Source organism: Babylonia areolata, chromosome 13 (assembly GCF_041734735.1).
Source record: "Babylonia areolata isolate BAREFJ2019XMU chromosome 13, ASM4173473v1, whole genome shotgun sequence".
Taxonomy (NCBI): Eukaryota; Metazoa; Mollusca; class Gastropoda; order Neogastropoda; family Buccinidae; genus Babylonia; species Babylonia areolata.
In genome coordinates, this window is record NC_134888.1 from 37898567 (window position 1) to 37913566 (window position 15000).

At 43.1% G+C, this 15000-nt stretch overlaps 1 protein-coding gene across 1 annotated transcript in view; it reads left to right on the forward strand.

The window, feature by feature from the left end:
• LOC143289252 (F-box only protein 36-like) overlaps nucleotides 1–10712 on the forward strand; it is a 17642-nt gene extending 6930 nt beyond the window's left edge. The window contains exon 5 of the mRNA XM_076598234.1: nucleotides 4552–10712. Within this exon, the coding sequence (XP_076454349.1) occupies nucleotides 4552–4629 (78 nt within the window). The 3' untranslated portion in view covers nucleotides 4630–10712. The remainder of the gene's footprint in view (nucleotides 1–4551) is intronic.
• The last annotated feature ends 4288 nt before the right edge of the window (nucleotides 10713–15000 follow it).

Consider the following 15000-nt stretch of genomic DNA (forward strand, 5'->3'; position numbering starts at 1 on the left):
ACAAAAAGAAACACACATTCAATGCCCTTTATGGTATATTCCTGTGTGCTCTTTTCTTTTCTCTTTTTTCTTCTTTTTTTTAAGTGTGTGTTGGAGTTACTTTGTTTGGGGTTTTTTTTTGTTTTGTTTTTTTAAGTAGTTTAATTGCTATCTACTCTTTTCGTTTCTTTCTTTCTTGTGTGAGTTGGAGTAGTGTTTGTTTTATTGTTTGCAGTTCTAGAGATTTGGAGAACATTCTCTCTGTTTTTTGTTTTTTTGTTGTTGTTTCTCTCTCTCTCTCTCTCTCTTTCTTTCTTTTTTTTTTTTTTTTCTTTTTTTTTTTTTTGCAGCCATCTCTGTATGTTTGCTATGGTTGATACATTTTCTTCTTCTTTGCCCAACTGTTGATGTCTTATGTGAGCAAATCAGTCACACAACAGCTTTGTAAATTTACAAAGAACACCTCTAAATTTTGCACATCCACATGAACAAACCCTGATCACATAGACACAGGCACACACACACACACACAAAGGCAGGAACACATACACACACACACACACACACACACACACACACACACACACACACACACACATTCTCTCTCTCCTCTCTCTCTCCCTCCCTCACTCTCTCTCCCCCTCCCTCTCTCTCTCTCACCCTCCCTCTCTCTCCCTCCCTCTCTCTCACCCTCCGTCTCTCCCTCCCTCTCTCTCACCCTCCGTCTCTCTCTCACCCTCCCTCTCTCTCTCTCTCTCTCTCTCTCACCCTCCCTCTCTCTCTCTCTCTCTCCCTCCCTCCCTCTCTCTCACCCTCCCTCTCTCTCTCTCTCTCCCTCCCTCCCTCTCTCTCACCCTCCCTCCCTCTCTCTCACCCTCCCTCTCTGTCCCTCCCTCTCTCTCACCCTCCGTCTCTCTCCCTCCCTCTCTCTCTCTCTCTCTCACCCTCCCTCTCTCTCTCTCTCCCCCCCTCCCTCTCTCTCTCTCCCCCCCTCCCTCTGTCTCTCTCTCTCCCCCTCCCTCTCTCTCTCCTCTCTCTCTCACCCCCCCTCTCTCTCACCCTCCTCTCTCTCTCTCCCTCCTCTCTCTCTCTCTCTCACCCTCCCTCTCTCTCTCTCTCCCTCCCTCTCTCTCTCTCTCTGACCCTCCCTCTCTCTCTCATCCTCCCTCTCTCTCTCTCTCCCTCCCTCTCTCTCTCTCTCTCACTCCCTCTCTCTCTCACCCTCTCTCTCTCTCACCCTCCCTCTCTCCTCTCTCTCTCCCTCCCTCTCTCTACATCCCTCTCTCACCCTCTCTCTCTCTCTCACCCTCCCTCTCTCTCTCTCTCTCCTCTCTCCTTCACTTGACACCCCAACATCTCGTCTCTCTCTTTGCACCTGTCTGTCTGTTTTGTTTGTATGTCTGTTTGATTTTATGTGCGTCTCTCACCCTCTCTCTCCCTCTGTCTCTCACCCTCTCTCTCCCTCTGTCTCTGTATGTGTCTCTCACCCTCTCTCTCCCTCTGTCTCTCTGTCTCTGTATGTGTCTCTCACCCTCTCTCTCCCTCTGTCTCTGTATGTGTCTCTCACCCTCTCTCTCCCTCTGTCTCTCTGTGTGTCTCTCTCCCTCTCCCTCTCTGTCTCTCTATGTGTCTCTCTCCCCCTCTCTCCCTCTGTCTCTCTGTGTGTCTCTCATGCTCTCTCCCTCTGTCTCTCTGTCTCTCTATGTGTCTCTCACCCTCTCTCTCCCTCTGTCTCTCTATGTGTCTCTCACCCTCTCTCTCCCTCTGCCTCTCTGTCTCTCTAAGTGTCTCTCACCCTCTCTCTCCCTCTGTCTCTCTATGTGTCTCTCACCCTCTCTCTCCCTCTGTCTCTCTATGTGTCTCTCACCCTCTCTCTCCCTCTGTCTCTCTATGTGTCTCTCACCCTCTCTCTCCCTCTGTCTCTCTATGTGTCTCTCACCCTCTCTCTCCCTCTGCCTCTCTGTCTCTCTATGTGTCTCTCACCCTCTCTCCTCTGCCTCTCTGTCTCTCTATGTGTCTCTCACCCTCTCTCTCCCTCTGTCTCTCTATGTGTCTCTCTCCCCCTCTCTCCCTCTGTCTCTCTATGTGTCTCTCACCCTCTCTCTCCCTCTGTCTCTCTGTCTCTGTGTGTCTCTCACCCTCTCTCTCCCTCTGTCTCTCTGTGTGTCTCTCACCCTCTCTCTCCCTCTGTCTCTCTGTCTCTCTGTGTGTCTCTCACCCTCTCTCTCCCTCTGTCTCTCTGTCTCTCTATGTGTCTCTCACCCTCTCTCTCTCTCTCTGTCTCTATGTGTCTCTCACCCTCTCTCTCTCCCTCTGTCTGTCTCTCTATGTGTCTCTCACCCTCTCTCTCTCTCTCTGTCTCTGTGTGTCTCTCACCCTCTCTCTGTCTCTGTCTCTATGTGTCTCTCACCCTCTCTCTCTCTCTCTGTCTCTATGTGTCTCTCACCCTCTCTCTCCCTGTGTCTCTCTGTCTCTGTCTCTCTATGTGCATCTCACCCTCTTTCTCCCTCTCTCTCTCTGTCTCTCTATTTGTCTCTCACCCTCTCTCTCCCTCTGTCTCTATGTGTCTCTCACCCTCTTTCTCCCTCTGTCTCTCTATGTGTCTCTCACCCTCTCTCTCCCTCTGTCTCTCTGTCTCTCTATGTGTCTCTCACCCTCTCTCTCCCTCTGTCTCTCTATGTGTCTCTCACCCTCTCTCTCCCTCTGTCTCTATGTGTCTCTCACCCTCTCTCTCCCTCCGTCTCTGTCTCTCTATGTGTCTCTCACCCTCTCTCTCCCTCTCTCTCCCTCTGTCTCTCTGTGTGTCTCTCACCCTTTCTCTCTGTGTCTCTCTATGTGTCTCTCACCCTCTCTCTCCCTCCGTCTCTCTGTGTCTCTCACCCTCTCTCTCCCTCTGTCTCTCTCTCTCTGTGTCTCTCACCCTCTCTCTCTCTGTCTCTCTATGTGTCTCTCACCCTCTCTCTCCCTCTGTCTCTCAGTCTCTCTATGTGTCTCTCACCCTCTCTCTCCCTCTGTCTCTGTGTGTCTCTCACCCTCTCTCTCCCTCTGTCTCTATGTGTCTCTCACCCTCTCTCTCCCTCTGTCTCTCTGTCTCTCTGTGTGTCTCTCACCCTCTCTCTCCCTCTGTCTCTCTGTCTCTCTATGTGTCTCTCACCCTCTCTCTCCCTCTGTCTCTATGTGTCTCTCACCCTCTCTCTCCCTCTGTCTCTATGTGTCTCTCACCCTCTCTCTCCCTCTGTCTCTCTGTCTCTCTGTGTGTCTCTTACCCTCTCTCTCCCTCTGTCTCTCTGTCTCTCTATGTGTCTCTCACCCTCTCTCTCCCTCTGTCTCTCTATGTGTCTCTCACCCGCTCTCACCCTCTGTCTCTATGTGTCTCTCACCCTCTCTCTCCCTCTGCCTCTCTGTCTCTCTGTGTGTCTCTCACCCTCTCTCTCCCTCTGTCTCTCTGTCTCTCACCCTCTCTCTCCCTCTGTCTCTCTGTCTCTCTGTGTGTCTCTCACTCTCTCTCTCTGTGTCTCTCTATGTGTCTCTCACCCTCTCTCTGTCTCTCTATGTGTCTTTCACCCTCTCTCTCCCTCTCTCTGTCTCTCTATGTGTCTCTCACCCTCTCTCACCCTCTGTCTCCCTCTCTTTGTGTCTCTCTTCCTCTGTCTCTCTCCCTCTGTCTCTCTGTTTCTCTCCCTCTCTGTCTCTCTCCCTCTCTATGTTTCTCTCTCCCTCTGTCTCTCTCCCTCTCTGTGTCTCTCTCCCTCTCTGTGTCTCTCTCCCTCTCTGTCTCTCTCCCTCTCTGTGTCTCTCTCCCTCTCTGTCTCTTCCCTCTGTCTCTCTCCCTCTCTGTGTCTCTCCCTCTCTGTGTGTCTCTCTCCCTCTCTCTCTGTCTCTCTCCCTCTCTGTGTCTCTCCCTCTCTGTGTGTCTCTCTCCCTCTCTCTCTGTCTCTCTCCCTCTCTGTCTCTCTCCCTCTCTGTCTCTCTCCCTCTCTGTGTCTCTCCCTCTCTCTATGTCTCTCTCCCTCTCTGTGTGTCTCTCTCCCTCTGCCTCTCTGTCTCTCTCCCTCTTTATGTGTCTCTCTCCCTCTCTCTCCCTGTCTCTCTCCCTCTATGTGTGTCTCTCCCTCTCTGTCTTTCTCCCTCTGTCTCTCTCCCTCTCTGTATCTCTCTCCCTCTCTCTCTCTCTCTCTGTCTCTCTCCCTCTCTCTCTGTGTGTCTCTCTCCCTCTGTCTCTCACCCTCTCTCTGTCTCTCTCCCTCTCTGTATCTCTCTCCCTCTCTCTCTCTCTGTCTCTCTCCCTCTCTCTCTGTGTGTCTCTCTCCCTCTGTCTCTCACCCTCTCTCTGTCTCTCTCCCTCTCTATGTGTCTCTCACCCTCTCTCTCTCTCTCTGTCTCTCTCCCTCTGTCTCTTTTTCTGCTTGTCTCTGTCTTTTACTCTGTCTCTGTCTATGTCTGTCTGCCTGTCTCTATCTGTCTGTCTGTCTGTCTGTCTCTCTGTTTTGTGTGTCCAACCCAGTTTGTGCGTTCCGACAGTAGTGACAGTGCATGAGCTGATCTCAATGTCTTCACTGAATTTGTCAACAGATGCAGATGCGTCGTTTTGCCGGCCCGCCAGGTAAAAACGCCTTCGTGACTGAGCAGAGTCAGCAGGAGTTGAAGTGAGAGTGTCTGAGAAATGACAACATGAAGACCACAGCACTGCAACACTGCAACACACGTTCCTTCAGGAACACATATGCCTACACACAGTCAGATGATCCATCAACATGTGTCACAGGAATGAGTACATAAACACTGCTCTGCACTACTACACACATTCCATAGGAACCAACACAGACACAGACACACACACACACACACACACACATTCTACAGAAACATACACACAGATCCATTGAGAGTGGAGGCAGCTTTCCACCTGAGAATACACTTCAGTGCAAGCTAATGCATGTTTTGAGGTAGAACTATGCATATATGTGTGTGTGTGTGTTCGTTTGTTCTTTAGTTTAACGTCTTTTCACTGTAAGTGATATTAGTGTGTGTGTGTGTGTGTGTGTGTGTGTGTGTGTGTGTGCATGCACAAATACATGCATGAACACACCCACTCATGACAGGTACCAACCAGTATGAACTCACTGTCTTTTAGTACAAGGAAATTAACTGACAGAAAAAAAAGCTTTATTGAAAAAAAAAAGAAAAGAAGAATGTATGTGGTGTGGGGGTGGTGGGAGGGAACACACACATTGATACAAACACCGAAACTGACATAAATAAGTACTCCTGTGCTTGTACACACACACACTAACATTCTCTGGAGCACATCTAGACATATCTGCCATCATGCCTTTTTGCATTTCTTTTGATTGATAAAGCATTGTGATGTTTTGTGAGGGAACCCTGGTCTGGATATAATCATGCACAGAGTGGGCAAGTTGTAGGGACCCCAAGCCAGATATATGACACAATGCATCCTTTTATAAACAGGTTTCTTTCTATCTCCTTATTTGCCTCTCTTTCAGAGATGGCTTTTTTTAATTTAAAAAATTTTTTTTTTTAGAAATATTTACAAAAGAAACTGTTCACAGCGACAGGAGAGTGTGTTGAAGATATTTTCTTTATCACTTACTTGTGAAATCATCAGGTTGTGTGAAGTGTTATTACAACTACAAGTGGCCCTGTTGTATACTCTTTGTATGATCATGTTACAAATAAGATTCAATATGATGTTTTTCTTTGATTGTACCACATAGGAATTTGAGATCTGATACAATCAGGATTGTTTCTATTTTACTGTTGCAGTTGGAAATTGGTGGATGTTAGTATTATCATTGTTTGCCTTTGTTGTTATCTGTTAATTACATGATTCAAAGACATGGTGATCAAAGGGGTAAAAATGCACACGCACGCGCGCACACACACACAAGCACATGTATACACACACGCACGCAAGTGCATGCATGTGCACACGCACACACACACACACATATTAAAAAATTTAATTAAATAATCATGTGACCAACACAAGTCTTAACAATCTGGTGAAACCAGAGAAAATGTATTTTTAAAATGAGTTGTGTATATAGATAGATGAGTAGTGCACATGCATAGGGGCATGTGTGGCCATGTGTGTGTGTATGGTCTTATTCCCCCCCATAGTCATCTGACGAACGAGAAAAATGAGATTACCCCCCCCCCTTCCTCCGCGCCTCCACCCCCCAAACCCTCATACATTAGTGGTTTTCTGTCCTGTCATAGGTCATGGGTCATGACATCCTTCTGCATTTTGTAACAGTTATTTCAATTAGAAGATTTTTTTTTTGGTAACCAGTTAAATCCACTCCCCCCCACCCCCACCCCCCTCCCTTTTTTTTTTTTTTTTTTTGGTGGGAGGTATTGGGCAATGCAAGGAGACTGCTTTTTATTTGAATGAAAAGCATGCCCATTTCTATGTGAAGTGAGTAGTGATATTCCTCTTTTATTCTTCCTCAAATGAATCTGTGCCTTTTGCTTGACTGTAAAGTTTACATTGAGCAGCACAGCTGTGATACACAAAGTGTCTGATACTGTGAATTCTGCTAAGTGTTTTTTTGTTTGTTTGTTTGTTGTTGCTTTTTTCTGTATCCCTCATCTCTCTGGCAGATTGGCTGTCTCTCTGTTTCTGCCTCTCTCAGTCTCTGTCAGTCTGTATCTGTCTCTCTCTCATTCTGTCCCTTTCTTCTTCTTCTGTTTTTTTTTTTAATTTTATTTTATTTTTTTTTATTACAGACTTTCAATAATTTCTTTTTGATAAAAGTTTGTAGGCTAACTTTCTGCTTTCTTTACATCTGGACTGTGTAAATTTGTACCAATGTTCTTTGGATTCCATGGTCAAAGTATGTGTTAACATGTTTGAAATGATATTTATCAAGTGTTGCATGAAACTTAGGATATTGTTTGTATATTTTTCCCACCAGCTTATAGAAATTATGTAATCTTCTTGATGATATTTTGCATAATACCTTGCCTTAAGCTGAGAGTGCTTTTTTTTGTTGCTGTTGTTGCTGAATATGTATTGGATATACATACTGGTACATGTGTGTTTGAATTGGCACATTGTGTAGTTATGTAGTTATGCACCTGTCGCCAGTAGATGTACATTTGATGTTGTTGTTTTTTCTTTTGAATGGCTTGAATGTAATCTGCAAAATATACAATGATAACATGTTGTGGGTGTGCATTAAATATGACTGTCAGTTGTATATAAAAAATCTTAATGACTGCCCATAAACATTTTTCAGGCATTGCATAGTTGTCTTGAATACTTATTTATTTGCTTATTCATTTGATTGATTACATGAACTTATAGAACTAAAAATTGAAAACATCATTCTAATCAGTTTATTTACAGGTTCTTGGTTTGTATTTCTTGTCTTTTTTTTCTCAGGTTTGTCTTAAGATATTCAGCAAGTGTGGCGATTGGCAGCTTTTGTTCTTGTCTTTAACTGAATGTTCAGTCACTCTTTTTGAATATAAGCTGATAGTGACGGAATGATGATGTGTGCTACAGCATGGTACCATAACTCTCTTACCCTGTTTCAGATGCACGCAGACGTGTCAGCACAACGGTTTAGTTTATTTTTGTTATCTCATCTGTTTTGGACATGGACACTTACGCTCCAAAATGGCTCTAGCCAGTTAAGGATTTTACCACCAGTTGAATTTCAGAGTTTGAGTTTGTTCTGACTTTTGGGTGGTCAGTGTGCTTGCAGAGCATTATATCAGAAATCAAACATTGCAGCGTACTCTCTGTACATGCTTGATTTCTGATGCTGCTGCTGCTGATCCAAACGTGATTTTATCATAACAAGTGCATGAAAACTAGTTTTCTTCTGTGATTAAAAAGAAGCGTTTGGACCTTTCTCGATTTGTTTGCTTTCCAGTTTTATTAGTTAGAATTATAAGTAGACTCACAGGGATGGGCAAAGACAGAGGGGGTGTCAAGACATTGAAAAGACAACAATAAAAAATAAGGACGTATTTATTGATTGATATTATCATCAGCACTAGGTGAATGACAGAATGGAAAATAGAAGAGAAATGAAAAAAAAAAAGAGATCTAAAAAAGTGATGTTAAAGAAAAAAGGAGAAAAAAATAGCAAGCATTGTTTGGCTGACCGACTGCTCAAGCATGAACTGGTATTGTCATAATTATCAAGTTTGGTCCAAGGATTGTGCCTGTTTATGAATTTTTTGTTTTTGTTTCTTGGGTATTATTTTAATGGAACTATTGATACTCCTGGTCCTTCCACAGCCTAATACTTTACACATTCAAAAGCACTCAAAGAATAGCAAGACCAGTTTCATCATTTTTCTTTCTGGAAATCCAATCATAGAGTTCATATTTTGCTAATGCTAATGTGACAAGGTAGGGACACTTGATCTGTCATACCCAAAGAGCACAACAGACCTGAATCAGAACAGTGGCAGATTGTGCAGCCTTGGTTCAAAGGCTGACGTAAATAGTTTGACAGTTTGACACCGGATTCAGCTGCATACAGGGGACAGCACAAACTCTCCACACAGAGCAAACCTTGTGATCCAAAACTGACTGGTGTGGATAGCAAACTGTCCAAGCCATGAATCGGGCTCAGTGCCGGCTTTTGGGGATGAGTTCTGTGTCATCCCCTCACACTAAGTGTTACTGTGTTTCTCCCAGTTTCTGTTGTTGCGTATATAATACAACAACAAACAAACAAGCAACAATAACAAAATCAACACCATGTTTGCAAAATAATGTGTGAAAGGGCATTACAGAGTAACTCATTCAACCTTGGGGAGTTTACAAACTCAGCAGGCTTCCATGCCATACTGATGCGGGGGAAAAACCCACAGAAATTATAATGATAATAATAATAATGGTATTTATATTGCACTGAATCTTGTGCAGAGACAAATCAAAGTGCTTTTGCACCAGTCATTCACACGCATGCATAACTCTAAAACTGGAGAAACTGAAGACAAGGAAGAGGAAGGGAAGGGAGGCTATTTTGGGAAGAGGTGGGTTTTAAAGCCAGACTTGAAAGAGCTGAGTGTGGAGACTTGACGAAGCATAAAAAGGAGTTCATTCCAGTTATACGGTTTTTCCTCCAAAATGTGTCTGGACACATCCAGATATGCTGTAGAAGTTAGCTCCCTTCCCTGAAGGTTTATGCATAATTATGTAAGAATGTGAAACCCGTTTTAATGAGAAGAAATTTGAAGCAAGAGCAATGCTCGGGCGCATGGCTCAGTGAGTTAATACTCAGAGGCACAATGAGCAGCTCTCTGAAAGAGTCTGCTAGTGCATGGAAAAGAGAAAATGCATTGAGAGAGTTTTTTCATGGTTTTAACATTTTTGAAACAGAGGGATTCTGACTAGAGAAAATAGGGTCTTGTGACATTATCGCAGGAGAGCTTTCTGGGTAGGAGTCTGAGTGTGTGTGTGTGTGTGTGTGTGAGTGCGTGTGTGTGTGCCATCTTTCTCAGAGTTTGATAAGGTACCGAAGTAAAGCCTCCACTGTTTCCTGCCTTGCCTGTCCAATCTTAGGCAGAACTTTTTGTATGTGTTGCTGTTTCTGTTGCTTCAATTGAATTTAGCATGCTGTTCATTTTTATGATAGATTGATGGTTTTCCTGTGTATTGGATTTTTTAACCCCTTTTATTAATATTTTAAATAATATATATATATATATATATATATATATATATATATATATATATATATATATATGAGTCCTCTGTTTCTTCTTTAACATTGTCTTCCACGTTTCATTATCCTTCCAGCTATTTTGTTGAAAAAAGGATGGTGGTTGGAAAAGAAGTTAATGTTTCAGCATCATTTATTATCATCTTCAGTAGACAAGAGAGTTATAGAGGAAAGAAAACTTCAGTTAAAAATAACCCGGTTAACTGCTTGGCATGAAAGTATTACCCATCCTTCAAATTTTACTGCTTTATGTATTGCTAGTCTTGCAAGTATTATCGCCCTTTGTGTCAAAGTTTTTATAAGAATAAAAAAACGAAATCTTTGAAAATCTCTCTCTCTCTCTCCCTCTTTCTCTGCATCTGTGTGTGCATGTCTCTCTCCAAATGTGTGTGTGTGTGTGTGTGTGTGTGTGTGTGTGTGTGCTTCTTTACATTTGGCTTTTTTTTCTTTTGCTTTAGTGACAGTATTTTAAATGCAGCTTTAATTTGTGTCAGTGCTTCAGAATTCATCACACTCTGATTTTCAACACATACACCATTTGTTTCTGTAGGCATCAGTTCTTGACTTTCTAGAGTTAAGCATTTTTGTTCATTTCTGACTTTAGAGTTGAATGTTCAGATTGTACCTTGCAGGTGGATTTGATACAGAACAAATGGCTGAGCAACAGATCCAGCACATCCCATGTAACGTGATTGAATTACATTTTTTATGTAACTCGGACCAAGTGAACGAGCTTGCAAGAGGCTTTTTTCTCCTTTTCTTCTTTTTTGAAAAAAAAACCCTCTTCAGACACTGCAGTGGCAAGCTTGAGTTTTCTGCCATTTGGTGAATAGTGACTATTGATGCTGGGTGTATCAGTTACATACTGTCAGTAGTTACATTGAAATTGAATGTATGACAAACTGTCATATGCTCAGATGCAGTTTTTTCTCAACTTCAAAAGTTTCCAATGTTTGTGAAAGACACATCAGATGTGATGTAATATGTCAGATATCTGTGTAGTTGTGATTTTTTTTTTTTTTTTTTTTAAATCTTTTGTAATTGTTTTAAATTGTCTACATTCAGAAGTGATTTTATATCTAAGTGGTGCTGTGATGTTAGAGCCATAGAAATTTGGATGCATGTAGAACAATAGATATAGTGCGTTTGGAAATATATACATATATATTCAACCAGTCTGTTTCCTTCTCTGATTTGTGCATGAAAATATCTTGCTATTTTTATATTCATCAGAACAGCGTGCAACATCTTTATAAAATGATATATAAAAAAAGCTTTGGATTTCATTTTCAGTCCATCTTCATTCCAACTTTCTCAAACTTACTGTTATTTCCATACACATAGCATACATATCAGACACATGTGCATTCATATGTGCACGCACATATACCTATGGTATATGATCTTGAATGCATTCCCCAGCAGGCGAGTACCTGCATACATGTGTATGATTGCATGCAGTCACATATATCTGAGTGGTGCTCTGATGACAGAGCTGTAGAAATTGTCTCTGTCTGTCTGTCACTCTCTCCAACAAAAGCACACACACACACACACACACACACACATCATCATCATCATCATCATCTCAACATATACATTCATAATATCTTCAAGTTGTACAAATAAGTGTTTTTGATGTTTGGTGCATTGCAAATGTTTCAACTTTTTTTTTTTTTTTTTTTTTTTTTTTTTTTTAACCTGTGATGATGTGAAAATTCAGATCAGCTATTTCATATTAAAATTTACTTGAATACAATATGGCAGTGATTTTTTGAATGTGTGTGTTTGTGTTTGTAAATTGGTGTTTCAATGGGCTTTAGTGTGAAACATTTTAACATTGTAGACATTAGCAAATTTATGAGGATATCCTTCTTTGATATTTTGCAAGCATTGCAAATTGATTACAATATTTTTCTTTTCAAAGCATGACATGGGCCATTTTCAAACATCTCTTACAGGAGACTAACTGTATACAAAGGACCTGTCTCGAAAAACAAAAAATTATAAGGACATACGTCTGCAGAAATAGGACTACCTCAGAACTTTTGTTTTACAAACATGTGTGGATGTACATATGTGTGTTGCATGCACTTTTTCCATTTGATTTGGAAAACAACAACAACAAAAAATGGAAATATGAGAGTAAGGGATGTAGCAAAGCTTTGAGTGATACAGACTCTATTTTTCTTCATTTGTTCTCTCTTGTAGCTTGTGAAAGTTACATGTTTCATGTCTGTCTTTATCTGTCTGCCTGTCTCCCTCTCTTTCTCTATCTCTCTCTCTCTTTGTGAAAAGGTGCTCAGTTGTCAAACAGCTGGGCATCAGAAGTTGCTTCATTTTCCCAGAGAGCAAAAAATTGCAGACATTGATAAAACTACGTTTACACGGGATACAACTAACTTGCAACCAAATTCAAATTTTGGTTGCAAGGCTGGTACATGCTACTGGACGGTCTCCGCAGGATGCAACCGGCGGCGACTTACGTGCAACCGGAGATTAGAAAAGAGAGATAAACCACTTGCAGAAATTGCTGAAGCCAGGCAGCCTGCGCCGCGGCACGCATTCATTATTCATGAGCTGCCTTTGCCCCGCCCAAACGAAAGGAAAGCGTCAGTCGAACGCAGTCTCCTGAGTGATTTTATAATTTGGATTACACCTTTTTTCCCTTTTCTGTTTGCTTCATCCCACGCAGATGTCAAACTCAATTTTGTTGTGAATAACATTCCTAAATATTTATATGTATTGGTTACTTTTATTTCCCTATCACCACAGCACCATTTTTCACGAGTCGAAAGATGACCTCCATTGCGGAAAACTATAATATTGGTCTTAACGAGATTCACTGTTTGTTGTAGTCTGTCTGTTTCTTGCTTAAGGGCATTTAATTGATTTTGTAACCCTATGGGTGTGTCAGACAAGAGAACAACATCATCAGCAAATAGCATTAAGAGCAAATCTGTTGCGCCAGGTATCATTTGTATTCCATGTCTCCCCTTCTTTGATAACTCCACTGCCAATTCACCGATGAAAAAGGAAAACAGCTGTGTGCTTGGCATACAACCTTGTTTAACCCCTCTTGGACACTGAAAAAAGTCTGAATAAATACCTTTGTCATGAACACATACAAGTACAGAATCGTAGATGCTTTTAACAGCCATGTAAAACTCCCGAGAGAGAGAGACAGAGACAGAGACTTAGAGAGAGATAGAGCATAATACAACGGTCTGCTCGGGCAACATGAAGCGTTCGTATATATATGAACTATATATATGATTATGTACATATAGATAGATTTAGATTTACATACTGATAGATCTATATGAAATTATGTATGTATGTATTCATGTATGTATGTATAGACAGATGTTAGAAGAGAGACAGAGCTGAATATGTGTTTTATGTTTTGATTTTTTTTTTTTTTTTTTTTTTTTTTTGAAGAAATGGTGATGTAAACCAGAAAATGTGAAGAAAAAGTAGCGTTACGAAAACGCAGTTCAATAATTTATAACTGTCTCTCTCATGTGCAACATTGCGCTGGTGGAGGGGGGGGGGGGGGAGTTGGTGGTGGGGGGAGCTGCTTTATTTTCTTTTTATATTATCTACATTCAAGCAGATGCAAACGTGCTAAAAACCAAAGCAAAAATGAATCGGTTTTCATTGTATTCAGCGAATCTTACTACACGTGGGAAATTCCAGGCGTAACTTAACTTTTGCTTTACTGCAGCTGAACCGTCGAACCGACCAGTTTCCTTCAGGTGGGGAAGGAGAGGGTGATTTACCCCCACCCTTCCGCACTGCGTGTGTGTCCCAAAACGGCTTCAGCACTGTTATAGACAGTAAGAAGGGGCCTGCCGCGAGTGGTTTATCTCTCTTTTCTAATCTCCGGTGCAACTAACTAGGCTCCTCCCCTTTCTTTGGCAGTGGGGCGCTGTGTCTGACTCGCTCGCTGCGAATTTGGTTGCCTGTTTTTTGTGCAACCAGCACTGCAACCAAGTTTTGTTTGGAAGGTGGTTTCCAAGTAGTCGTCACTGGTTGCAGGCTTTGCTTGATTTCTGTGGATGCCTCCGCTTGCGGGCGGTCAGGGGTCTCCAGGGGTCTCCTGGGGATATTGCAACTATGGGGCTACTGCAACTAGTGTTCAGCAACTACCAAAAAACTATAAAAGCCCACTGTATGTTTGATTCCAACTCATTCATCTTCACTCAACATGGCTAACCCTTTGCCACTCCTCATCGGCTTGTTCCAGCATCATCACCGCCATCAACATGAGAATCGCAGGGGGAGGCGCAGACGCACCGTTTGGGTCAGATACTGGCTCACTGAGGAAAGCAGGAGGGAGCTGGGCCATTTCTACACCCTGTTGGACATGGGCATGCAGGATGCAGTGCAAGACCCTAGGATGTTCCGGAACGACACCAGAATGACCCCACGCGTCTTCATGGACATCCTTGAGCACATTCGTCCCAACATTACCAAGGAGGACACCAATATGCGTCATGCCATTGAACCTGGGTTGAAGCTGGCTGTCACTCTCAGGTACCTGGCCACTGGGGACAGCTACCCTTCATTGTCATATGCCTTCAGGGTTGGGGCGTCCACCATCTGCCTTTTTCTGCCTGAAGTCTGCAAGGCCATCACAGCAGCCTTTGATGAGGAGGCCTTCCCAGGTCATTTGGATGAAGAGAGTTGGAAGGCCGTTGCTGACAAGTTCAACACCCGCTGGAACATGCCCCACACCCTGGGTGCTTTGGATGGGAAACATGTGGCGATCAAGAAACCAAACAGGACTGGGAGTCTGTACCACAACTACAAGGGGTTTTTCTCCATCCCCATGCTGGCACTTGTTGATGCAGAATACAAGTTCCTGTGGGCCGAGGTTGGTGGAAAAGGGTGCATGTCAGATGCCCAAATCTTCCTGGAGTGTGACCTGTGACAGGAATTTGAGGATGATACCATCAGCAGGCCAGCCCCATGCCCTCTCACAGATGACCCTGAGGACACCACCCCCGTACCCTTCTTCATAGTCAGTGATGATGCCTTTGCTTTGAAGGATTGCTGCATGAAACCCTACTCCAGGAACAGCATGGAACCAAGGGAGTTGATCTTCAACTACAGGCTGTCAAGAGCAAGAAGGGTGGTGGAGAATGCTTTCAGGATTTTGGCTCAACGCTTCAGGGTGATGCTGCGCACCTGCGAGTTGAAGCCTCACAACGTCAAGGAGGTCATCAAGTGTTGTCTGACGCTCCACAATGTCCTGCTGCAGCATTTGCCACTACCGCAGGAGGCATTTGACAGGGAAAATGCA